Consider the following 23933-nt stretch of genomic DNA (forward strand, 5'->3'; position numbering starts at 1 on the left):
GACCAGAGGAGCTGGGGACAGGGCCAGACCCAGTTAGCACGTGCCTCTGACTCCCAACGAGATCAGGGAGGGGGCTGGAGCGGGCAGCCTGGGGGATGTGGGTCAGTGCCAAGCCTCAGAGATGCTGGTGGGGTGGCGGAAGTGAGGACAAGTATAGAGGCAGGCGTGACTTCCTGCTGGCTCCGCCTCACCGGGCCAGATCTCGGGGAAGGGCTGGGGCATGCTCAGTGGAGAGCTGTCCTCAGCCAGGGCTTTGAGAGTCCACCTGGGGGCGTGCTCCAGGACTGCAGGTGATGTGTTCCTGCTGTGGCAGGGGTTGGGCCCTCCCTGTCTCCCCACACTGGGAGGATGGAGCTGCATGGGGGGCCTGGGGGTACAGTGTACCCTTGAATGGCTGTAGCTGTCCCCATCTCCTGACTCCTAGTCCCACATGGAACAGGGCTGGTGCTGGGTGGGGTGGGAGAAGTTCCACTCCTTCCTGTTGACTCAGCTCCACCAGAGGCAGGGGCCCAGAGAGGAGGGGCAGGGGGAGGAAGGGGAGGAAGGGGAGGAAGGGGAGGAAGAGGAGGAAGAGGAACCTCGGGTGCCCTGGTGTTCTGGGAGGCCGGGCTCTGTGGGGCAGAGGTGGCCAAAGTGGGTGAGGTGGAGCCGGCCCTGCGGCTCAGAGCCCCCTCAGGTCTATTGATCAAACACCGGCAGCGTATAGCTGCTCCGGAAGAGAAAGAAGCCCCTGGTGGGAGGAGACGAGGAAGGCCCGGCGGTTTCAGCGCAAGGTGAATTTGGATGGCTTCCAGATTTCTAATCTCCGCCCACATGGACCCAGCCGGTTCTGAGCGCCAACCCCCCCCCCCCCCCCGCCATTGGACAAATACACAGAGACCCCCTTCGTAGCTGGAGTAAGTTCCGACCTCGGTGGCCCTAGACAACCTCTCACCTGGTGGCTCAGAAACTTTATCTGGAAACTAGTTAAATGCAAATTCCTGGGCCCCGCCCTCCGCTATTTTAGAAACTGGGGCAGGACCTGCGATTGCTTTCAGAAGCCCTCCAGCTGAGGGCTGTGTGCAGAGGTGCTGGCCTCCTCCCGCGCTCAGAGGGGTGTTGTGCTGTGTTGTGTCGTGTGTGTTACAACAGTCAGTGAGAAATCCATTCTACATGTCGCACTTTGGATCAAGAGCTCTGAATTAATTTCACAACCTATGTTGAGGTCACGACCCAGCGTGAAAAAACTGCAGCTTCGCAATACTGCTTGGGGCCAGGCTGGCTGCACTGATGGGCCTGCCCACAGCAGCCTGGGACGGGGCACTCGGCGTCCCTGCCAGGCTCAGTGTGTCCCTGACACTCTGCCCAGTGACGTCTGACCCGCAGTAGACGACAGTCCCCTTACCTCCTGCCCTCTGACCGGCTCTGCTCACCCACTCCACCGGCAGCACGGGTGACCCAGCAGGTCCTGAGAGGGGCTGTTGCTCTCGAAGCCTCTGATTGGCTGCCCTCGTGGAGCCTGAGCCAATCACACCCGCGCCCAGGTAGCTAAGGCTCCACCCTCTGGAGCCCCCGCCCCGTCCCCGGGATGCCCCTCGGAGGACTGTCTGGACCTGCCACCTGCTCTTGGATTCTCTCTATGTCGCCTGCCTGCCTCTGTGCCCTCGGTCACTTAGGTTTGACGGCAAGCTGCCAAGGCCAGTGTTTCCCAGGGAGAAATCCTGGCATCCCCCAGCCCATGCCTGTGGATGAGGAGCTTGGGGAGCTAATTTAGGAGCTGTTGGAGATGCGGTTTAATTGTGGACATATCAGGGGAAGGAGGTGGGACAACGAGCAGCAGGTTTCATTGCCAAATACCGTTTATCTGTGAAGGCGGGACTGATTTAAAGTCACTTTAGAGTGCTTGTCTTGAAAGCAGTTGCTGGCTTGTCCTGTGACTGGGACTGACTGTAAAGTGGACCTCACTACCCCTCACAGAGTGGGGTTTCTTGTATAACCTTTACAGTCACACCTCAGTACCAACCGGGCATTGGTTCCAGGACCCCGCACAAACACCCAAATCTGCAAATGCTCAAGCCCCTTATTAAGATGGCATAGTATTTGCCTACAGACACCCTCTATGGACTGTGGTCTCTAGATTACTTATAACCATACAATGTAAATAGTTGTTAAACTGTATCATAGGGAATAATGACAAGAAAAAAGTCTGTACAGGTTTAGTACAAATGCAAATTTTAAAAAATTAAACCTGGTATATAACCAGGTATTTAACCACTGAGCCACATCCCCAGCGCTTTTTATTTTTTCTTTTGAGACAGAGTCTCCCCAAATTGCTTAGGGCCTCATGAAGTTGCTGAGGCTGACTTTGAACTTGTGATCCTCCAGCCTCAGCCTCCCGAGCTGCTGGGATTACAGGTGTGCACCATCATGCCTGGACTAAACATGGTTTTGATCTGTTGCTGGCTGACCATGTAGCCAATGGGCAGGAGGCAGTTGAGGCACCCTGTAGCCAGTGTGGCTACCTCTAAGATGGGATAAAGCCCAGGAATTGCCCCCAATTCTAGGTCTGGCTGCCTTGGAGAGCCAAAGAATAAATCCAAGATAGTGCTGCAGTGTTCGGCCTGAGGCTGGTTTGTGCTCTGAAAGGCCCCTGACCCTCCTTTCTACACACTTTGCTCTCAAAACCACTTTCTGTTCATGCAACACAGGAGAGACTCAGGCAGGCCTGTCCTGTCCATATCCTGGACTGTGACCCCCTCCACAATATCATCTGCTATCACTCTCACTGGGTGAGGAGAGCATTCCCAGAGGCCATTTGGAATAAGCTTTGGGATTAAAACCAGCTGTGGCGCATTTCCTGAAATTCCATCTGAATACAGGAGGGTAGTGGGAAGGAGGGCGCAGGGTGGGAACTCCATGTGAGCGGCAGGACTGAGTCACAGATGGTGAGTCACAGCCCGCCAGGACTCGGGGTGGGTTTTTGGTTGACGGCCCCTGGCTGGGTTCACCCAATGGGAACACCAAGCTGTTCACTTGCAGGGTTGCTGAAGGAGCCTGATTATACTAGAGCCACATCCTGACCCTTCCTGGTTTCCAGAACAAAATGTCAGAGGGTAGCTGGGTTGGCACAGGCTGGCACGACTGGGCACAGTACTACTGAGGCTGCCTGGCAGCTGGGGCTCCAGTGGTTGTCCTCCACTCTAGATCCTGAGGTTAGGCTCACACTGATGCCCTGAGGGTCCCTTTCTGGAACTTGGATGCTCGCTGAAGACCCACAGAAGCTGACTGCCCTGGGCTCCCCACACAGCCCTCAGTGTACTGGGGTACAGGCAGGACACCAGGCTGTGTAGCACCGTGGGGTTGAAGAACAAAAGCTTTGGACGTCAACTGTCCTGGGTTCAAGCCCTGCCTCTTCATCCCTGTGACTTTGGGCAGTGTCCTCAGTATTGCTGAACCTCAGTTTTCTCAGCCACAAAGCAGAATTGTAAATGTCTCAGTGCATCTTTGTGAGATAAGTAAGTGAATAGCTATAAGTTTTTTTATCAGACAAACATGGGCCATTACCATCATTGTTCACCCTAGATCCTCCCCTGTGGAGCAGGTTATTGGTTTCTATGAGTCCTAGTTTCTATCTGTCTTTGTAAAATGGGTCTAGTAATGCCAGCTGTGTGAGTGTCACTCTGGGAACCTGGCTTTGCCCCTTTCTTGCTAGACAGGGGTTGGTGTCAGGTTTAAGGGTCCCCCCTACTGGGGTTTGGTTCGGTCCTGAACAGGCTTCTTGGAGCTCTGGATCTCAAATGGAAGCGATGCTGCAGTGTTTGCCAGTTCCTGGGCATTGTTTAAAAGCGCCCTTCAGGGGTCGGAGGGTTGGAGACAGGGGCTGTCCCAACTTGGTCCTTATGGGTGTCAGCCCCCCAGTGGCACTGCAGAGCTAGATAAGGGCTTCTCCCTGCAACCTCCACCTCCTAGGACCAGGAAGAAGGGGAAGGTGGAGGAGAGGGTTCAAACGCTGACCCTGGGACTAGGCTCTGAGTCCCAGTGGCCACCCATGACGCTGAGCTGGCAGGGGGCCGAGTGCCCGGTATTTCCTGCTAGGCTGGTCTCCAGCAGGCCACACTGCAACTTGACCATTTGCTCTTGGTCCTGGAACAGGGGCAAGGGTCCAGTGTCCTGTAGTCTTCAACTGGGCAGGCCCTGGCCCCAGGGCCCTAGCCTGCTTCCCACATCCCCTGCTCCACCCATGGCCAGAGGTGGGCACCCTGCAGGTTGCTCTGGCACAGGCTCCTGGATGCTGGCTTCAGGCTGGGCCTGAGGTAAAGCCACAGGGCTGAGGCAAGGTGGGACCTCCTGCTCCTGCTGCTCGGTGGTCCCGACCCAGGATCCCTTTGCCTCCTGGCTGCTTCTCAGCTCCTTCACCCCTGTTCCATTCCTCTGGTTTGCAGCAGGACTCGGTGGGTTCACTCTGCCTTGGTGGAGCCCAGTGATCCAGGGCTGCCATCCTCCCAGGCTGTTGTGCCTGGTGCCCCTCCGGTGGGTAGAGCTTGGCTTCACTGGGAGGCAGTGTGATCCACCTGTGATCCACCTGTGATCCAAACACGGGCTTTGGAATCCAGCAGGAGGCGCCAATCTTAGTGCTGCCTGGAGCAGCCCTGGGCCCGGCCTCCCCCGAGCTGTCTACGAGCAGGAGCTCTCCCCGCCTGCGCCGGCAGCCCCCGCCCCTGAGAGGAAGGTGCTCCCCCGCCCCTGTGGTGGGAGAAGGAAGCCCCACCAAGGCCCTGCTACTAGGCCAAAGAGTTGGTCCCCCGCCCGCCATCTGAGGGACCAACCTCATGGACAGGGGCGTGGAGGACCCAGCGGGGACCTCACGATGATGCAGTGCAGCCCCCTGGTTTTCCACAGATGCTGGTGCCCCTCTCCCCTGGCTGCTCTTCCTGGTTGGGGTCTGCGTCTGGCTATCCACTACGCACTTCTCTGTGACACCTCAGCTCCATCTCAGCTTCCTCAGGCCTGAGCCTTCCCTGGGCACTCATTAAGGTTCCCTTTCTGAGGACACGGCTCAGGCCTGGAGTTCAGGTTCTGGAAGCTTCCTGACCTCTCCACACTGCACACTCACGGCGTTCTGGGAGACTGTCTCCAGCTGTGCCCAGGGGCGGCTCGGTCTTCTGGGCATTTGGCTCCGGTTCTGAGCACTTGCTCTCTTTCTAGTCTGCCCCAACTTGGGTCTTCTACCACCAGGACAGAAAGAGAAGAAGAGCACTCCTCTTCTATGCTGCCTGTGACGGCCACATGGGCCCTGAGCCCCATGGCTGTTCCTCTAACTCTCCTTCACAGACCGGCAGTTGCCTGGACCACAGTGGTCAGCGTCCTCTCGGAGGCCCTCTTGCTGCTCCCACAGAGAGCTGCGAGACACCCAGAGCCCACCCCTGCTGCCAGCAGCCCCTCCAGGGACAGACGTTCGCCCAGGGGCCTAGAAATGGAAATAGCTTATTATATTTATGTGCTCATTTTTTACTCTTGAGCACTTTTTCTTGCTAAAGCATTGCTTAGAAATGCTTAGAAAATGCGTGATTTTTTTTACTTGTTTTTGGGTTACTTTCTTTAAAAATTTTTTTTTTTTTTAGTTATATATAGACACAATATGTTATTTACTTATTTTTATGTGGTGCTGAGGATTGAACCCAATGCCTCCCACGTGCTAGGCAAGTGCTCTACCACTGAGCCACACCCCCAGCCCCTGGGTTACCTTCTTATTAGGTACAACGAAATTAATTCTAGATGGATTATAATACTAAATATTAAAAATAATGCCATCAATATATCCATACATGAATGTGATCGAGTGTGACATGGTAAACATTTCTTTATGTAATAAAACATGGTGAGAAAGTATTTGGCCAATATGTCAAGTACTGAAACCCGTACAAAAATCTTGAATAGCCTGTTAGAAAACTGTTTAAAGGGTAGCTAAAGATGCACCCACAAAAAGTAGTCAAAAACTAGAGGGAAAAGATTTTACATGATTTTTAAAAAGTGTACAAATGTAACTCATTTCTTTCGAATGCATTTGGAATCTACCAGATTCTCCAAAGCGTCGTTGATTAGCTTCGCATCTTCGTTGCAGTTAGCGTGCAGTAGCTGCGTGCTTGTGGGGCACATCTGCTCCCTCAGTACAGGGATCCCCGGAGCCCCAGCCCCTCAGGGTAACCAGCCTGGCCTCTCCCTGTCTTTTCCTTCTGTTCCAGGCCTTCTTGCTTCTCTCTCCTAGTTCTTCATAAAACATAGAGTAGGCTGTTGTGAAAATGGTTCCTTTTTAAAACACTATCTCCATTTAACCGAGTTAAAGATGAAAGTTCTCCCCTTGCAGTGCGACAGGGCCGCGCTGGCTCCTGCCGCCTCCCCTCGTCTGGTCTTGCACAGTTGCAGCGTTCCCAGGCTCGGCCGATCCCATGCGTCCCCTCCCCATGAACCCTGGCTGTCGCCTGAAGCTCTGTTGTCCCCATACCAAAACTCTTGCTGGTTCCCCTTGCCCTGAGGGTCAAGTCCAGCATCCTGGACGCAGCTGCTAAGAAGCTCCGACCTGGCCCTCACCCCCATCCAGATTTCGCCATCGCCTCTCCTCCCCGTTCCCCCACTCCAGCCTCCCCTGCCCCCTGGAGCTGCAAGCCCCTTTCCTCTGCCCTGGCTGCCGAAGCCCCGCCCCTCGGCTGCCCTCCTCTGTGGCCCCAGGAGGCCCACATCAGCCTGTGCTATAACCACCCGACCACACGACTCCTTCCCTCACGGTCCTGGGCCCATTTGGCCAGAGCCACACCTGCCTGTCTCCACATCCGCAGCCCCTGGCATACCATCTGGCTGCAGAGTCCATTAGCCCAGCAGCCCACAGGCCCCTGCTGTCCTACAGCCAGCCCCCTGGGGTGGTCGAGAGCTGCTGTCTGGATGCCGGTTCCTGTGGAGGGAAGCCCTCCACCCAACACTCACGGTGTGTAGGGTGGAAAGGAACCACTACCAAGTCGGGTTTGTGCGCTGGGTGCGGCCCGCGTGGGTGGTTTCGTGAGTCACAGCCAGGTGTCACCTCATTTTCCAGGTGAGGAGACAGACACCCAGAGGGGTTAAGTAGCTAGATGTCACGCAGCTAATGAACCATGAGGCCTGGGCCATGAAGACCCATTGCAGTCCTGCCCGAGGCCTGCCCTGTCCAGGACCACGCACCTACCAACTTTGGTGGCAGCTGTGGTGTCAAGCAGTTGCAGGTTGGAGCCTTGGGTCACCTGTGAGGCGTTGGCAGGCTGGAGCCTGCGGTCCAGACCCCGCTTGCCGTCCGCTCTCATCTACCCAGCAGAGTAGGGATGGTGCTTACGTCCTTCATAGAGCCAGGGAAGAATATGCAGCAGAGAACATGAGTGGCCACAAGCGATCGGCAGCTGCATGCCGAGCAGATGCCATGGAAGTGTGCCCCTGCGTGGAAAATGTCCCCTGGACCATTCTACCTTGTATGTGTTTCCAGGAATGACCAGGGACTGCATGTAGTGACACCTGTGGGAGGCCCTGCCTTGCAGGGCACAGTGTGCAGAAGCCATGTTCTGGGTTGGCTGAGGAGGGTCTCATGAGCAGAGAAAGGGAGCAAAGGCCCAGACCTACTGACAGTCTGAGGTCAGGGGCTGGTCCCTAGGCCTGCTGTGTGGCTGGGCTTGTCCTGGCTCACAGGGGCCTCAGTTACAACCTCAGAGGGCCCTCAGAGACTATTGGTCCATTTTCTGTTGCCATAACAGAGTACCTGAGACCAGTAGACTTATGAAGAATGGAGGTTTATTTGGGCTGACAGTTCTGGAGGCTGAAAGTCCAAAAGCACAGCAGCAGTGAGGACCTTGTGCTGCTTTAATTCATGGTGGGAAGTGGAAGAGCCAGCAGGTGCTTGCAGAAGAGAAACACAAGGGTGGCCTCGCTGTATACCTGCCTACTCCCACGGCTCCTAGCCTAGTCCCAGGAGAACCAGCCCACGCCACAGCAGTGGCATTAGTCCTTTGTGACAACCTGACCACTTCTTAAAGTTGCCACCACCTCACAACCCCGGTTATAGTGGGAATGAATTCCCTGGGGACAATCACACCCAACCATAGCCCTGTTCAACACTCACAGCATACAGACGGGGACACTGAGGCCCAGAGGGACAAGGGCCTTGCTCAGGGAAGTATTCCGACTCCAGATCCAGAGCCGTCTTCCGCTCGCCCCATCTCGGCCCTCCCTGGCCATCGGGCCAGACCCTGCTGCCTCCTCCCCACCCGCAGTCCTGCAAGTCATTCACCCATGTCATCCAGGAAGGGCAGGCAACCTGGCTGTCGGCACCGGGGCACAGAGGCAAAGGCCCGCGTGGAGCAGTGGAGGCCAGTATGCGTGTTCCCAGCCTCCATGGGGAGAGTGATGCTCCCCACGGAGACCACGGATCTGATGTCAGAAAGGAGGCTGGTGGTCGAGGACAGGGGTCTCCTGTGGGGTCAGGAAGGGGGAATGAGATGGAGCGGGGCTAGTGACAGGTGGCTGTGGGCTGGTGGGGACCGTGGGAGACCAGGCGGCTGCAGGTGCCTGTAGCTCAGCAGCAACTGGGCGTGTGTATTAGACGCTCCTCGAGCTGCCTCCATCTCTGACCAGCGCCTGCGGCTCCCTGGCGAGCCTCCAGGGGGCCCTATTGTGGGAACGCCCCCTGGTCTTTACGTCAATCAAATCTGGCGCTCTTCTCGGTTGGCCGGTGGGAGGTTGGGAGCAGGACTCTTGGTGGTAGAGCGCTTGCCTGGCTCACAGGAGGCCCTGGGTTCCAACCCCAGCAACGCAGAAAGAAGACCCTGACCCGGCTAGAAGGGAGGGACCCATGAGCTTGGGTGCGAGCCCCCACTGCCACTCCTCCACCCTGACCGACCGCATTTCCTCTGGGCTGCCCAGTGCCTGGAACTTGGTCGCAGGTATTTCAGGTGGCATTGCGGTCACTGCAGGTATCCAGGCGTCCTTTGCGCTCAGTACTATTTCAAAGCTCCAAGTTATCAGGCCCCCTGTTGGGATTTACTGCATTAATAAAGTAGTGCCGATGTGTGTGCAGCTCATCAATGTGATTTTTAGTACTTGGTAACTAGGTTTTGATACAATTGGTTTCCTTTAATTGTCTTTTATGTTTGGCATTTAAAGCCTTTTTTCCAGAAGGGGCTTGAAGGCAGGGTTAAGAGCGCCCGCACTCCACCCGAGCCCCACACCCCCCAGAGCTCCTTTGCCGCAGGCCTGGGTCTGCATATTTGCGCTGTGGTCACAGCATCTGGTGCGGCTGGCGCTGGGTTTCATTTCTGTGTTGCACTGAACTGAATCAACATGGTTTGGCAGACTCAGCCAAGAGGCCCCGGCTCCCAGCACTGCCTGCCGCTCGCCAGGTTCAGTCGGAGGCTCAACAGAGCCCAGCTCCGCAGTCAGACCCTCGCCCCGTGTGATGTACCTCCCCGTCGCCAGACTACGAGCCACACAGCCCTGGGCATTTCCAACAAGGGGGACATCCCGAACCCCGCTGCCTTGAGGCTCTTCCCCACCCGGCCTCCGAGCCTCCAGGGATGCCTTTCTGTCCCTTGCTTTATAAAAAAAAAAAGCAAACTTTGGGAAGCCACTAGAGACGCACAATAGACCGTCATTTGGGGCCACAATACACTGATGGAGTCGCCTGTGGAGTCTACTGTGCTTTTCAAAAGAAGCGAGGACTGGGCGTGGCAAAGTGTTTGGGGAAAAAAAAAAAAAAAAAAATCAAAACAGCTCCAGAAGAAAAACAAAAACAACCCATTGGGAGGCTGGGCCCAGGTCCAGAGCCGGCCCCCTCCGCCCACCCCGCCCCACCCCTGCTGTCCTTGTCCTCCAGAGTCCTCCCTGGAAGCTTCTCCGCCCATGCAGCAGGCAGGCGCCCAGCAAAGGCGGTTGAGCAACCACCCCCACCCCCGACGGAAGAAAAAGCCAACGCACTTGGCCAGGGTCAGGAAGGAGTTCCTTCTGTGAAGCAATGATGGCGCCTTCTGGAAAACTCAGAGGAATAATAAGGGGGAAAGACCTCCAGCAGTGGTCCCACCAGCCACAGGCAGCTGCCCCTAACCATGTGGCCACAGTGCTGTCCCCATGCCAGGGAGAGACAAGCCTGGAGGTGTGAAGGGCCACTTCTGCCCACTTCCCAGCTCCCAGTCACGTGGACTCCGATGCTGAAAGGGCCCTGTCCTTTTCTTTGAGCTGAGGTTGTTGCTGATCCCCGCCCCCGCCCCACACTTTCCTTTTCCTCTCTTAGTGCTGGACATTGAACCCAGGGTGCTTTACCACTGGCCTACATCCCCAATCCTTTTTCTTTTTATTTTGAGACAGGGTCTCCCTAAGTTGCTGAGGCTGACCTCAACCTTGCAATCCTCCTGCCTCAGCCTCCCAAGTCCCTGGGATTATAGGTGTGGGCCACTGCGCCCAGTTAATATTTCATTTTGCTTTATTAGGTGTAGAGTTGTAACTACCAAGTAGATAACTGTGTCTCATGTTCTGGTATTATGATAGGCTCCACATTCTCCTCTGCAAGTTCGCTCTGAGCCTTGGTGCTGGTGGCTACATAATATTGTCAGTACCATAACATAATGAGCCACCCCTCCATCACTGGGCACGTGGGCTGTGCCTAGCTGTGCCCTGTCTTGCCATGATGGATAATGGCGTGATGAGGGCCTTGCTGTGTTACACTCAATGCCCATTCTGGGTTCCTCCTCCAACAACTTTGGGCTCACTCTGTGCAAGGCCTCATGGGAGCCTGGAGGATAAGCCAGACACAATCCCTTCACATAAAAAGCCGATATAAATAACTTTAATCCAAAGCAGGTCACTCTTGCCATCAGCAGGTAACTAAGACCGCCACGTAGAAGAGTTTCTGAGCTTCACGGGATTTTTAAAAAGTTCCGTGAGGAGATCTGAGACTTGCTTCCGCAGCTCTGGACACAGTGGCAGTCCCACAATGGGGCCGGTTGGCATGGGCGGCCTGTGCCAGTGGGCAGGTGCCACGAAGGCAGGGGGCAGCATCTCCAGAGCTGAGCCAGCGGTTCCTGTCCCTGCAGGGTGTGCTGAGCAGAGGGAGGGGTGGAAACACGGGTGACCGCTGTGGACCCTGGTGGGTGAGAAGTAAGGACGACATACAGCCCAGGACCGTCCCCCGCCGGGCTGTCCGTCTTGGGCGAGCTGCGGCATGGCTGATGCTAAGCCTATGACTCTGAGCTTGAGTCTCTCTGACCCCTTCACTTCCAGATTGGGGTCTCTGGCGTCTAGATGGCCAGCTTCAAGACCCTCTCTTGGAGGGGCCTCGCCCTTGAGCCATAGAGGAGAGCTGACCCTGAGCCCAGTGGGGAGCAGAGGGGAGCAGGGAGGCTGAGGGCCAGGGGGCTCTGCCGGCCAGGGCTGGCCACGCCACAGTGCCTGGCACTGAGAGACTGGCCCCAGGTCCATCCCTGCCGACTGCAGCTCTTGGGCTGTTGGACAGCCACACTCCCCTGGGGCTGTGTGGCTGATGAGGAGCAGCAGGGGGCTTTGGGGTGTCGGTGACCACCGCCCCCCGGTACCCTTGCCATCTGCTTGACCTCACATGTCCTTCCTCAGCCCCGGAGGTGCCATGACTCAGCCGCCGTGGGAGGGCTTCAACCGGAGCGCAGAGGCTGCAGAGGCGTGGATGGCGGCCGTGCAGGAGCAGCTGCGGGTCATCGACGACACCAGCGGGCCCCGGGCCGCCCTGGAGGCCAGGCTGCGGGAGACCGAGGTATGCAGGCCGGCCCGGTGGCTCTGCGGCCTTGGCTGTGCCCTCTCCCTTGGACCTCAGGACCCCAGGCTTCCTACCTGCTGGGTGGCAGGGGTGGCCAGCCGGCAGTCACGCTGTGGTGGCGCTGGGCTCTCCCCAGAGACGGTGTTGCAGTGCAGATTCTGGCCAGGTGGGTGGGGGCAGGGCCGAGGGTCCATTTCTGACAAGTCCCATTTTCGACGTTGCTGCAGGTCTTCGGGCACACGCAGGTAGTAAGGGACTGGAGCCTGTCCTCCGTTCTCGGTCCCAGCTGGGGCCTCCTGTGCAGCCAGGTGGTCCCCCACTCTGCTGGCCCAGCCTGGCCCCTGCCTCTTCCAGCCTCTGTGAGGAGGGTCTGGGCTGGCCAGGTCTGCCCTGGGCAGGATGGGGAGGGGGCTCTGCCCAGTGACAGGAACGACACCCTGATCCCCCCAGAGCTGGGATCTGGCTTATCCACCACCCCTGGTGCGGAGCAGGACCTTGGTCCACATAGCACTTGCTGGTGCCAGTGCCTGACCCCTCTCTGAGGGTAGGCTGCCCAAGGCACAAGAGCAAAGAACTGAAAGTAAGAGTCAGAGATGAGACCATAATTATAATTTCTATGATGACACCAGACTGCTGTGTGACCTCTGCCAAGTCCCTGTCCGTCTCTGGGCCTCTGTTTTCCTATCTGAAAGTGAAGTAGTTGACTTAAACACCTCTGGGGTCATGTCATTTGGAAATCCCATAATTCTAATTTATCACTTTATCACACTTATTACTGGACCTTACAGTGCTGTTTTGTTGTTTTGTTTTGTTTTTGATACTGGGATTCAAAACCAGAAGCACGTGACCACTAAGCTACACCCTTGGCCCTTTTTAAACTTTTTTTATTTTGAGACAGGGTCTGACTAATTTGCAGTTTTTAACTTGCACCTTCCTGTCTCAGCCTCCTGGGTCGCTGGGATTGCCAGTATGCACCCCGCTCCCAGGCAGTGGCTCCTCTTAAGGGGAGGGCCTGCCTTTCTCTCCTCCCTCCCCGGAAGCCTTAGGGACCCCGCCCCCACCCCGAGTGCGCCCTTTTGAGTTAAGTCCTATTCTCTGTATTTGTTGCAAATATCTTATTGGCAACGTTTGTTGCCCCTTTTGAATGAGGACAGTGAAGAGGAAGAATCTGCACCCCTTTCAGAGGCCACATCCCGCTAGGTGGCATCCAGGGAGGAGCCAGCTTCTGCGTCTTGCCCCTGGGGGCCTCCACACGCTGCCCCTCTCCCTGGAGCCCCTCTCACTCTGCTCCAGCCTTCTCCACAGTTCTCTTCGCCCTCCAGGGCAAAGCCTCCCGGACAGCATTCAAGAGCTGACCGACCCTCCTTTCTGCCGTCCCTGTGCAGGGCCTGGGGCAGGAGGTGGTGAGGCACGCCCTGTTCTGCAGGGTTCACAGGCTCATGGGAAATGGTACACAATCTCACAGCGGGGGTGAGGCTCCTCCTTAGACGGGTCTCATGACTCTTATTCTCCTCTGCAACCTTGCCTGGCTCCCATTGCCCACTAAAGCCTCCACTCTCTACATGACCCTGGTCCCCAGCCTCAGCGGCTGCCTCCGTCACATCTCCCAGGCTCACGCCTCCTGGGTTTCCTACTCCTGGGGTGATGTGGTCTGCGTGAGCATGTGAAAAGAATGCTCCTTGTCCCTGAGTCTTTCTGACCAGCCTCCCTCTCCTGCCTCCCTGACCTCTGTGCACACCAGGGCCCTGGATGTGGGTCCCGATCCTCTTACCCTCGGTAGCTGTGTGGCCAGAAGTGAGTCCTGAGCCCTTGTGGAACCTCATCTTCCCACCTCTAGAGTAGGAAAGAGCTCTGGCCCTGGTGCTACCAGAGGCTGCAGGAGACACAAGACGCGGCCCAAGAGGGTGGGGGAGAAGGGGCAGGAGGAAGACAGGAAGGGAAACTCGGGGGTGGTGCCAAGGCCTGGGTTCTGGGCCTGCAGCCCGTGGCTGCGGCACCTCAGGGGAGTGTCCAGAGTTTTGTCTTGCTTCTGGGGAAAGTGACAGTCACTGCCTTGCAGGAGGGAGGGGCATTAAGATGAAGGACATGGGATCCACTTGGCTGGGCCCAGGTGCCTCTGCCTGCCTGCCGGGCGGAGGCGGTTGGTCCTCGTGATTTTAAACGCGGGCTCTGGGCCTTGCCTTCTGGGCTGAGCTGGTCGTGGGGCTCCCAGCTCCTCTCCCAAGTCCCCAGTCTTGTTCTCTTCCCTTTCTGGGTCCCAGCCCTCCAGATCCTGCTGGACTTCAGGAGTCCTGGCCTCGATTTCCTCACTGGCTTCCTGGCCCCTTTCTGGTCAAGGACATCCTACCATTTCCTGGGGCTCGGCTTCCAACAGCCAAATGCAGCCATCCCTAAACATATCCTCTTTGCTGTTGCTCACCCGCCTCCAGTCATCCGCCTCTCTAAGATTTGGTGGCCATGCCGCCTCCTCCATGAAGCCCTGTTGGGTTCCCCAGGTCTCTCCTGAGCTTCCATGAGGTTCTTTTTACCGTCAGCTGTGCTCTTGTTTGCAGCCTGGGACGCCAGTGTCCAGCACAGCACCCCACTGCTGGCCAGCTGAGCTTTGCTGGGTTGGGGGGAAGCCCCGGCCAAGCCCACCCTCCATCTAGTTCCCACATCCCCCCTTGCCTCAGGGGCTGCTTCGTGCAGAATAACTTAGAGCTGCAGCTCAAGCGCTCCCTCCCAGGTGGCTGAGCACCCTTGCCAGACTCCTTGCTGGTGATGGGCCCTGAGAGAACCAGAGGAAGAGCGAACCCATCGGGAGGGATGGACTTCCGGAGACCCGGCTCCACCAGCCTAGCCACAGCCTGGGGCTTCTCCCAACCCCCGGGTGCTCAGCAAACATCCCACGTGTTGATTTTTCAGGGCAGATGTCTTGGCCTCAAGCCGGGTGGGGCTTGGTGTTCTGCCAGGGGACTGGCTCACTCCTCTCCTTTAGTGGGGAAGCGACCCACTTAGTCACTTGACAAGGGCAGAGCGTCTCAGGTCTCTCATGTTTGAATTCCCGGGCTCCTCGACCCCTGGCTGGACTACAGGCTCGCACCCCTGCGCCTGCCTCGGTGCCCGTGTTTATAAGCTGGAATTGCCACAGTGCCCATCTTGCAAGCGTGGGGTGTGACATCCCTCTGAAAAATCGGGGCGTTGGAGATACCATCTCCTTAATTATGGTTATTAATAGTCCAGTCAAATCTCTCTCTGGATGGCAAGACCTTCATCCTCAGCCTTGTTGTGGGATCCTGGGCCTGCATGGTGTGCAATGGCCTGGACCAGAAGTGCGTGATGAGGCTCAGTCCAGAACATTCTGCACTGGCCACTCTGGGCTCGTCGTCCCCACGTGGCTGCCTGCTGCTGAGCAGTTGCAGGGGACCCACCTGGTGTGTGCTGCAGCCCTGCGCTCTGGGACCCTGCCGCATCCTGCAGCTTGGCTAGTAAAACCCCTTTCCTCTCGGGGCACCTGCTCACGCTTCTCTCTTCCTGGCCCCCCACCCTGTGCACACAGAGGCAACCTGGGGGAGCAGTGCGGCTAGTGTCGTGGGTGGGGACGTCCTCTGCACAGCCGTCGTCATTGTGCGGAGGAACAGGAGGCGCTGGGAACATTGCCATTGCACGGTTCAGGGGAGGGTCTGCAGCCCTGCTCCACAGGCTGCGACGGACCCCGGTCGGTGTTTTAACCATTATGACTTTTTAAATTATCACTTGAGGTGGACAAAGGTCCTTGGCGCTGTCCTGCGATGGGGAAGGGAGGCCCAAGCATTCAGATGACCTGCCTTGGCCCACAGCTGCCAGCAGGGCAGCACTGACAGTCCAGCCCCAGAGAAGGGTCAGCGACGACCCGGCCCCAGGGTCACCAGCCTGGGAAACTGACGGCCCCCAGGGAGACAGCTGGGAACTGAGCTTGAGCTTCAGGCAAATGAGCGGCTCCAGGAAGCACAAAGCCAGTGAGCAGCAGGTGATGACAAGGACAGGTGACAGCGAGCACCAGCGGTCCTCTAGCTCCTGACACACTGCAGCCCTGGTGGCATACCCGTGACCTCCCCGCTCTGTGGTCGAGGGGACTGAAGTCCCGCGACAGAGGTCACACGGGGAGCAGGGAGTGGCCTGGAATGAGGACGTGGTCACATCTGACTGCAGAGACACGTGTTTGCTGCTGGAGAACCGGAATCATAACGATGAATATCTACTCGCTCACTGCCAGGCCGCGCGGGTTCGCCTGGGACCCCCAGCCTCCAAGCAGCTGATGCCGAGATGAGATTAGCCAGGCCAGGCGGATGCACCAGGGGAATCACCCCGACAAGCAGGGAGGAGGCTGGGAGGCAGCACAGGTCCCCAGGCCGGGAGCCAGGGGACTGGCGGGAGTGGCTCAGGCCTCTGGGTTCTCAGCACCCCAGCAGGGCCCCTGGGTGTCCTTGAGTTAAAGTGACCCGTCAGAGGACCCCTGTGTCGCCCAGAAATAGACCTGCAGTAAAGTTCCTGCCACGATTGGTCACCTATGGGAGCGGTGAGGGACCACGGCCGTGGTGCAAACTGGGAAACAGGGTTGCTGATTCCAGAAGTCCCGTGGGCCCCGGGCCCCGCTGGCTGCCCACAGTAGGCCTGAGAGGACTATTGGCCATGTGCATCCATGCCCTTTCTCTTTCCATCCTGAAGAACAGTCGGAGAGGTAGACCCGTAATTCTGTGTCCCAGTGAGAACGCTCCATTTCACAAATGAGAAAGCCCTGCTCAAGGGCAGAGGGAGCGGGGTCGGAGGTCACAGTGGACCCAGGCCCGGGGGCCAGGTGGGACTCACTCCCAGGGACCAGCGGGCAGTGCTGGGCTCACCCCGCCCTCCTCCCTCCCTGGAGCCAGGAGTGGGTCTCCCGTGGTCACCGAGGAGGGGACAGGGCTGTGATCTGAGCCCTCGCTCCTCCAGCCTCAGGGTCCTGGCTCTCAGCTCTGTGCCACTGTCTCCTCAAGCTTGTGCCTGCTTGTGTTTGCCCAACCTGGGAAACTGGCTTTTGTGTCCACAGAAAATCTGCCAGCTGGAGCCCGAGGGACGTGTGAAGGTGGATCTGGTGCTGCGGGCGGCCGAGGCCCTCCTGGCATGCTGCCATGAGGACCAGAAGCCCAAGATCCTGGCCCGGCTGAAGGACATCAAGGCCCAGTGGGAGGAGACTGTCACCTACATGACTCACTGTCACAGGTAGGGCCATCAGGACAGGGGACCCTGCCAGGGCTGTGTCCCCTGCTGCCACCAACCCTCCTTGCCCACCACACTGTTTGAACCTCTCTGCAGGGGACGTTTCTTAGTCCTGGGATTCCGGGGACGGGATATTCTCTTGGGATTTGGGCCAGCCCTGCCTGCCTCTTCCTAATTAGTACAAGTTTAATGATGACAACGGACCCTGGGAGTGGCGGTGTTTGCTGACCCATCTTGGTAGATCGCTCATGCATACGTCCTCCATCAGGATGGCCCTGGAGCAAGGCTTGGCCTGTTAGCGCGTTAGCCAGATGCTCTGCCTGTACCAGGGGCCAGGCTTGTGGAGAGGGACTGGAGAGGAGAGACAGAGACAGAGACTCGGGCGGACCTGGCCTTGACTCATGCCCCAATACTTGCCGTGTGGCTGTGGGAAGTTACTTGACCTGCGTTTGTTGTTGTTGGTGGTGGTGGTGCTGGGGTTGAACCCAGGGCCTCATAAATGCCAGGCATATGATTAACCTCTGAGCCACATCCCCAGCCCGTTTCTTGACCTCTTTGGGCTACAGGCACTTCCTTTGGTTATGGGGGCGGTCAAATGCCCCTGAAGGTCATTAGGAGGATGGAAAGGGATAAGCAATGTCAAGAGCAAGGCACAGTGCGTTTTCTAAACCCTTTCACTTGAAATTCCAAACAAAATGGCTTGATGCCTGCGGGCTGGAGAGAAGGCCAGCTCCACCTTACAGATGGGGTGGGTTCCTGCTTGCGGTTCCAGGGCCCTGAGGCCGAGGAGAGGCATGGTCACAAAGCATTCACAGGGCCCCGGGACCCCCATGCAGGCCCCAGTCCTCCACTGGATAGGAACAAACAAGCCACAGACACAGCTACGCTCTGCACATTGATGGTCCCCGGCGGCCTTTTCCTGACTATGACAGCCCACAGCAGGGACCCAGGCCATGTGTTCAGGGTCCCCACCATGGAGAGCAGAGATTTGGGAGGGACCTGTGCATTGACGGTGGGAGTTCAGGATCAGAACTGGGGTGCTGGTGGCTTACTGCTGCCTGAGCTGCATCACCTGGCTGGTGGCTCTCAGGGCACACCTGGACTCTAAGCCTTGGCTCACCTGGGAGCTTATTAGCAGGAGGGTCTCTTCCTGGAGCTGAGAGAGGGTCTCGAATCTGGAGTGTCAACCAGCTGTCCAGGTGACTGCGGCATACACAGGGCCTCCTCCACAGCCCCAGGTGCTGGGGGGCAGTGGCATGGGCCCCTGCCCAGGACCCAGGGGGCACCTCCCCATGGCCGCGTGGTCTCTGCCCACAGCCGCATCGAGTGGGTGTGGTTGCACTGGAGCGAATACCTGCTGGCCCGAGACGAGTTCTACCGCTGGTTCCAGAAGATGATGGTCACTCTGGAGCCCCAGGTGGAGCTGCAGCTGGGCTTGAAGGAGAAGCAGTGGCAGCTGAGCCACGCTCAGGTGCTGCTGCACAACGTGGACCACCAGGCCGTGCTCCTGGACCGGCTGTTGGAGGAGGCAGGCTCCCTGTTCAACAGGATCGGGGACCCCAGCGTGGACGAGGAGGCCCAGAAGAGCATGAAGGCCGAGTATGACGCAGTGAGGGCCAAAGCCCAGGTGAGCCCAGCCAACCCCTGTCCACCCATCTCCCACCATCCTCCTGCTCATCTTTTCCAGTGTCCAACACCCACTCATCCACCCAGCCACCGTCCACCTCCTTACCACCTGCCTCCCCGCTGCTACCAAGCTGCTTGCTCCCCCACCACACCATCCCGCCCACTGACCTACCTAGCCATCCATCCACCCATCCATCCGTTCACCATCCACCCCAGCCCAACCTGTTCACTGTCCAACCCCATGGTCACCCACCCTGCCCATCTCTCCCCCACCGACTCTTATCTACGGTCTTCATCCACTTATCCACCCACCCACCATGCACCTGTCCACCACCTTCTACCTACCTGTCCGTCTCTGCTGCCACGCCCACCACTCACCGCCCATGACCCGCAGGCCCAGGGTCGCTCAGGGCTTACACTCCTGTGGGCTGAGTACACAGGTGGTGACCCATGACTGGTGGCCGTGCTGTTCCTTCCACCCGACCAGCTTCCCCGCTTCTCTCGGGTCCCTCCTTCCCCCTCCTGCCCCAGCCCTCTGCCCCACCTCTGTCTGCTGCATTCTCCAACCCCAGCCTCGCCTTGATGCTGAAACCGCTCGTTGAGTTATTGAGTTCACTTGTCATTTTTTAGAAGTTCTGTTTGGTTCTTTATTATGTCCACTTTCTTTTTTTAAATTTTCAGTTGTAGATGGACACAATACCCTTATTTATTTATTCGTGGTGCTGAGGACCGTGTGAGCCACAGCACGGAGCCCCTACCCTCCCTTTTCTCCTGGAGTTTTGTGTTCCTCCCCGATCATTCTAAGCATGCGTACTTCTCAGCACCCACCGGGCTGTTCAGGCAGCTAGAGCCCCAGGGTCTGGTGCCTCTGTTGATGTGTCTCCTGCTGGGGGTGTCTCCTCGGGGGCTCTGTGGGCGGGGGCTGGGAGGGGCGTGAGCTCACTCTAAACAGGGCTTTCTCCGTGCCCCCTCCAGCGTGGCTGGAACCTGCTGTGTACTTGAGGCTCCCCTGGGAATTTACCTTCATGAGCCCCATTGTCAGTTACTCCCTGAGGATTCCTGAATCAAGTGGGCTCTCTAAATTGAACCCCAAATCAAAATTGTGCAACAGGCCCCTGGCTCTGTATTCTGAAAGGTGACTGGTTCTGTTTGTTAGGCCCAGTCTAAAGCACGCGTTTCTGTCTCACGCTGGGTTTGTGAAAGTCTGTGTGTCTAGTTGCCCTTGGTCAGTGTGGGGAGGCAGCCCCTCGAGGGTGCCCCCTTGTAGGTGGTCTCTGCTTCCTCTGGGCTCAAAGTTCCCCCCCACTGCACCTGAGTGCTCACCCCCAGCTTCTGGAAACCAAGCCCAGCACACCTACTGGCGGTTCCTCAGGAGCGTCCCTCCGGATCTGGGCTGTTGCTTCCCGCCATACCAGGTCTGGGCAGGGAGACGGTGCTCACCCCATCTTCCCAGGTTCCCACTGGCCTGGTAGGAGGACATTCAGTCATCCAACTGGTCACAGTGCTAGAGCTGGAGGTCTCCTGGGCTCTTCCCGCCCAGCACAGAGGGAACGAGTCCCGTAATAAGCAGAGACAGGGAACTGGGCTGGGGCAGGATGGTGCCTGAGCATGTGGCCTGAGTTCAAGGCCAGGCTCTGCTGCTGCCCAGCTGCGTGGCCCTGGGGCAGCTCGCCCTGTTCTAAAGGTTGCGAGGGCTGAACAAGATGCCTGTGAGCTCTGTGAAAACTGCAGTGTTTTCCCAGGGTGAGGTCAGCCTCTGCACTGGCTGGGTGAGAATAAATAGCAGCAGCCTCCATGTTGGACAGGCCGCAGGTGCTCAGCTGTTCACTGGATGAAGGAGACCCCACTTCTGCAGCAGGCAGGCGAGCAACCTGCAGGGCTCCAGCGGGCAGTGGCAGGAGGTTCTCAGGACAGCTGCTCAGAGGTCAGGAACTGGAAGGGCAAGGCAGGTATCAGGTTTGGTTCTTGCAGATGGAGCCAGCTGATCTCCTCCAGCATCGCCAAGTCCCAAGAGTCCAGGGCAGGCTTAACAGGGATTCTCCTCCAAGTCTCCCCTCAGGCCTGTAAAGGGCACAGTGCTGGCTCCTTGTCCTGACTTTACAGAAAACAAGTGCTTGTGCCCATCGGCAGAGCCCTGGTGCAGCGTGCAGAGGAGAGGAAACCGGAAGCCGTGGTGGGCATGCTGGTGGGCGGATGCCTGCTGAGCACTAATTCTGGCTCTGATGCAGAAATGATCACCTCAGAGAGTCTCGCTGTCATTCCAGGGGACTTTCGCCCTCGATGGGCCAAGCACCCGTAAACATGGCAACTCTCGTGAGCAAGCGCTACTTTCTCTAAGCCTCTGTCTCTGACCTAATTATAGTCCTCCAGTCTTCTTGCAATGTAGACAAAGAAGGTGTTGTTATTGGGCTCATTTTTCATATTAAAAAATATATATAGCTAAGGGTCCGACAGCGGGGCCACTGGATGGAGGCAGAAGTTCTGGGGGCTCCTAGGCGGCTCGCTTCAGCAGGGCCTCAGGTCTCCACGCCTCGCGCACCTGTGCGCATCAGCAGAGAGCTGTGCGCCCGCTGCTTCTTCAGGTCAGGCTGGGGAGTGGCAGGCGGCAGCAGGTCGGGAGACTTGGGGCTCCTGAGGAGGGGCACTTCCTGCCGGGTTTTCACAAGGCTGGTAGGGGCGGGGGGCAGGAGTGTGGGGCTTCTCCTGAGACAACAGCAATGTCGGAGGCTGCCTCCCGGGCGGAAGCTCCCAGAGTTGCCAGAAGAGCTGGTCAGTTCTGACCCCGACGTGGCAATGGGGTCCTGGTGTGTGGGGGTGACTGGATCCCACGTCCAGAAGAGAATTCCATTTGGCTTCTTCAGCTGTTGGTTGAAGTCCCTGGACCCTGAATTTTCTCTTCCTGGTCCCAAAGTTTTGTCAACCCTTCCTACTTCAAGGGAATCCGTTTAGCTTTGGACGTGTGGGATGTGGACACGCTGAGGCCCTCCTCGTCTACCCCAGAGCTGCAGAGGGAAGACCCAGTGGACCTCGGAACACGGAGAGGCCATGGGAGGGCGGTGTCCAAAGGTCGCCAGCACAGTGGGGTCTGGCCTCAGGGAACCTGCCTCCTGGGCTCACACTGGCCTGCCAACCCTGGACACAAGGAACATGTGCTGGCTTCATCCCAAGCAGGGGTGCAGAGCCGGTGGCCCAAAGATCCTTGTGGTCCAGAGGCCCCTGGTCACCTGCTCTGCGTGTTTGATGCAGACTTCACTTTGCATGAAGGCTCCCTCAAGGCCCCCCAGTGACTGAGCCAGGCCTGTGAGGGTCGGTCCTGGGATCTTCCTCTGGGTCCAGGCCTGACCTCTGGGTAGGGAGGGTCGTGGGATAGTGTGTATTGACACTTCTACTTTCACCAGTGAGAGCCCATTTCCACCACCCTCCTGCTGGCTAGCGGGCTCCCATTCATCCGGTAAATATCTGTCTTGACTCTTGATGTCCAATGTGTGAATGATGTTGCTGGGGAGGGACCAGTGCGGCCTCTGGAGGGCCTCTGGGTTATGGCAACAGGGTGAGCCCAGCTGAGCAGAAGCACAGGCAGGCACAGAGCAGCCGAAGGAAGCTCAGGCAGGCGGCTGGTCTGGGAGCGTCCTGCTTGTTTGTATTTAATCCCCGACTTCCGTTTTTCAAAGCACAAGGTTGGAGAGCAGTATCTCAGAGGAGGGTGTGCCTGGCACCTCGGAGCTGAGTCAGAGCTGTCCCTGCGGCCCTGGCTGACGGGCTGGGTTTGACATCCCTGCAGCACCGCTGGGCCACAGATGGCTGGCTTAATTGTTGAGTCTGTGAGAAGGCCGAGCGCTCTCCCATCTGTCACCCTGTCATCTTCCCACGCCATGCTGGACTCTGCCCTGATGGCTGTGCCTGGCACGGATCTCATCTGGATCCCTGCCCTGCCCACGCTCCTCGCGAGCGCCTGCTTCCCATCACGGAGACTTTTATTTACTGTGGACGTGGCGGGTGCCAGCACTTCATTCACGCGCTGGGTGCCACCCTGGGCCTTTCGAGGGATGCTGGGGAGAGGGAGGCGCTTCCCTCCCACCATCCATCACAATCAGCACCAACCGACTGGACAGAGAGACAGCCTCTGCTGGCTGCTCCCAGCCCACGGTGTTTACCCAGGAGCCTTCCTGGGAATGGAGGGAGCCGAGGGGCGGCGGTCTGACGGATGCCGATAATCAATCCCTCTGGGGTTGGGGAGCCAGCCAGGGAACTGGCCAGGCCCCAGCACCCTCCTCAGGGCCGCAGAAACACCAGGGTCCACTTTAGGATACAGACACTTGTTTTGACAGAACTGCTCAGTTCTTCCCTGAAGGGCTTGGTCGAAAGCCTGGGTTCTCCATCTCTAAAATGGGATTTTCTCCTGTTCATGAGAGCTGTTGGAAAGGTTTGAATGAATTGGTATTTCCAGATTGGTGAAAACCTCTCAAAGGAGGGGGAGCTTATGCAAACCGCCAGGTCCACCTGCCTGTCCCTCTTTCCAGTCGAGAGCTTCTGACCTAGCCTCATGGAAGGCAGGGGCCTTCCGGGACATGGCCTTGCTCCAGGGCGAAAAGCCCAGGTCAGCAAACTTCGGCCCTTGTGCCAAATCCAGCCCGCCCCTGCCTGTGTCTGCCCTGGGAGCTGTGGAGGTCTCCACATTTTTAAGTGGTTGGGGAAAAGTCAAAAGCTGAATGTTTCGTGATGGCAAAATGACGCGACCCCAATTTCACCGTCCAAACTGAGAATTTTGTTGGAACGCCGTCCTTCGTTAGCCGCTGTCTATGGATGCCTATGTTTAGGTGGCCTAAACAGCTTGCAAGAGAAAGTGTGCAGAGGGCAAAGCCAAGCCCCATCCAGTGCAGCCCTTGATAGAAAGTCCGCCAGGCCCGACTTGAGCAGCGATTTTATGTCTGACACTTGAGGCCGAACCTTGACTCTGTCAAGACTCCAGTTCGGACAGTGACAGGCAGGAGGTTTTGTGGTGTTGTGTTAAAGAAGATGATGCTCAAGTTCCAGTCACACTGTTGAATGAGCTACTGTCTTTCCCTTCTCCTGACTGTCCCTGGAAACCCCCTCCAATGGCTGACACTGCTCTTCCTGTCACTCAGAAGACATGCCCGCTCTGAGCTAGATGACCTACCAAGGGCAGTGTTGTCTGTAGGGACCTCCTGGGTCCCCGGCAGGTGATAAATTAATAGAGTTGCATCCTAGTGTTTTGGAAGCCCCGTGGGCCCCTAGGGTAGTGGGCAGAGAAAGAAGCAGGGCCTTGGAGTTGGCTCTGCCTGGTGGCAGCTGTGCACTG

The 23933-nt window shown here is 57.6% G+C and overlaps 1 protein-coding gene across 3 annotated transcripts in view; it reads left to right on the forward strand.

The window, feature by feature from the left end:
• The window catches only part of SYNE3 (spectrin repeat containing nuclear envelope family member 3), an 86103-nt gene that overhangs the window by 25376 nt on the left and 36794 nt on the right, over window positions 1-23933 (forward strand). For 2 of the 3 annotated variants that reach the window (XM_079127676.1, XM_079127677.1), the window contains exons 1-3: window positions 11598-11767; window positions 16818-16990; window positions 18305-18614. In XM_079127676.1, coding sequence (XP_078983802.1) covers window positions 11624-11767; window positions 16818-16990; window positions 18305-18614 — 627 coding nt within the window. In that variant the 5' untranslated portion in view covers window positions 11598-11623. Of the gene's footprint in view, window positions 1-11597; window positions 11768-16817; window positions 16991-18304; window positions 18615-23933 lie in introns of those variants that run through there. The other variant, XM_079127678.1, reaches the window with a different exon arrangement.

The sequence above is a fragment of the Sciurus vulgaris genome (assembly GCF_902686455.1).
Source record: "Sciurus vulgaris genome assembly, chromosome: 2".
In the NCBI taxonomy this organism is placed as follows: Eukaryota; Metazoa; Chordata; class Mammalia; order Rodentia; family Sciuridae; genus Sciurus; species Sciurus vulgaris.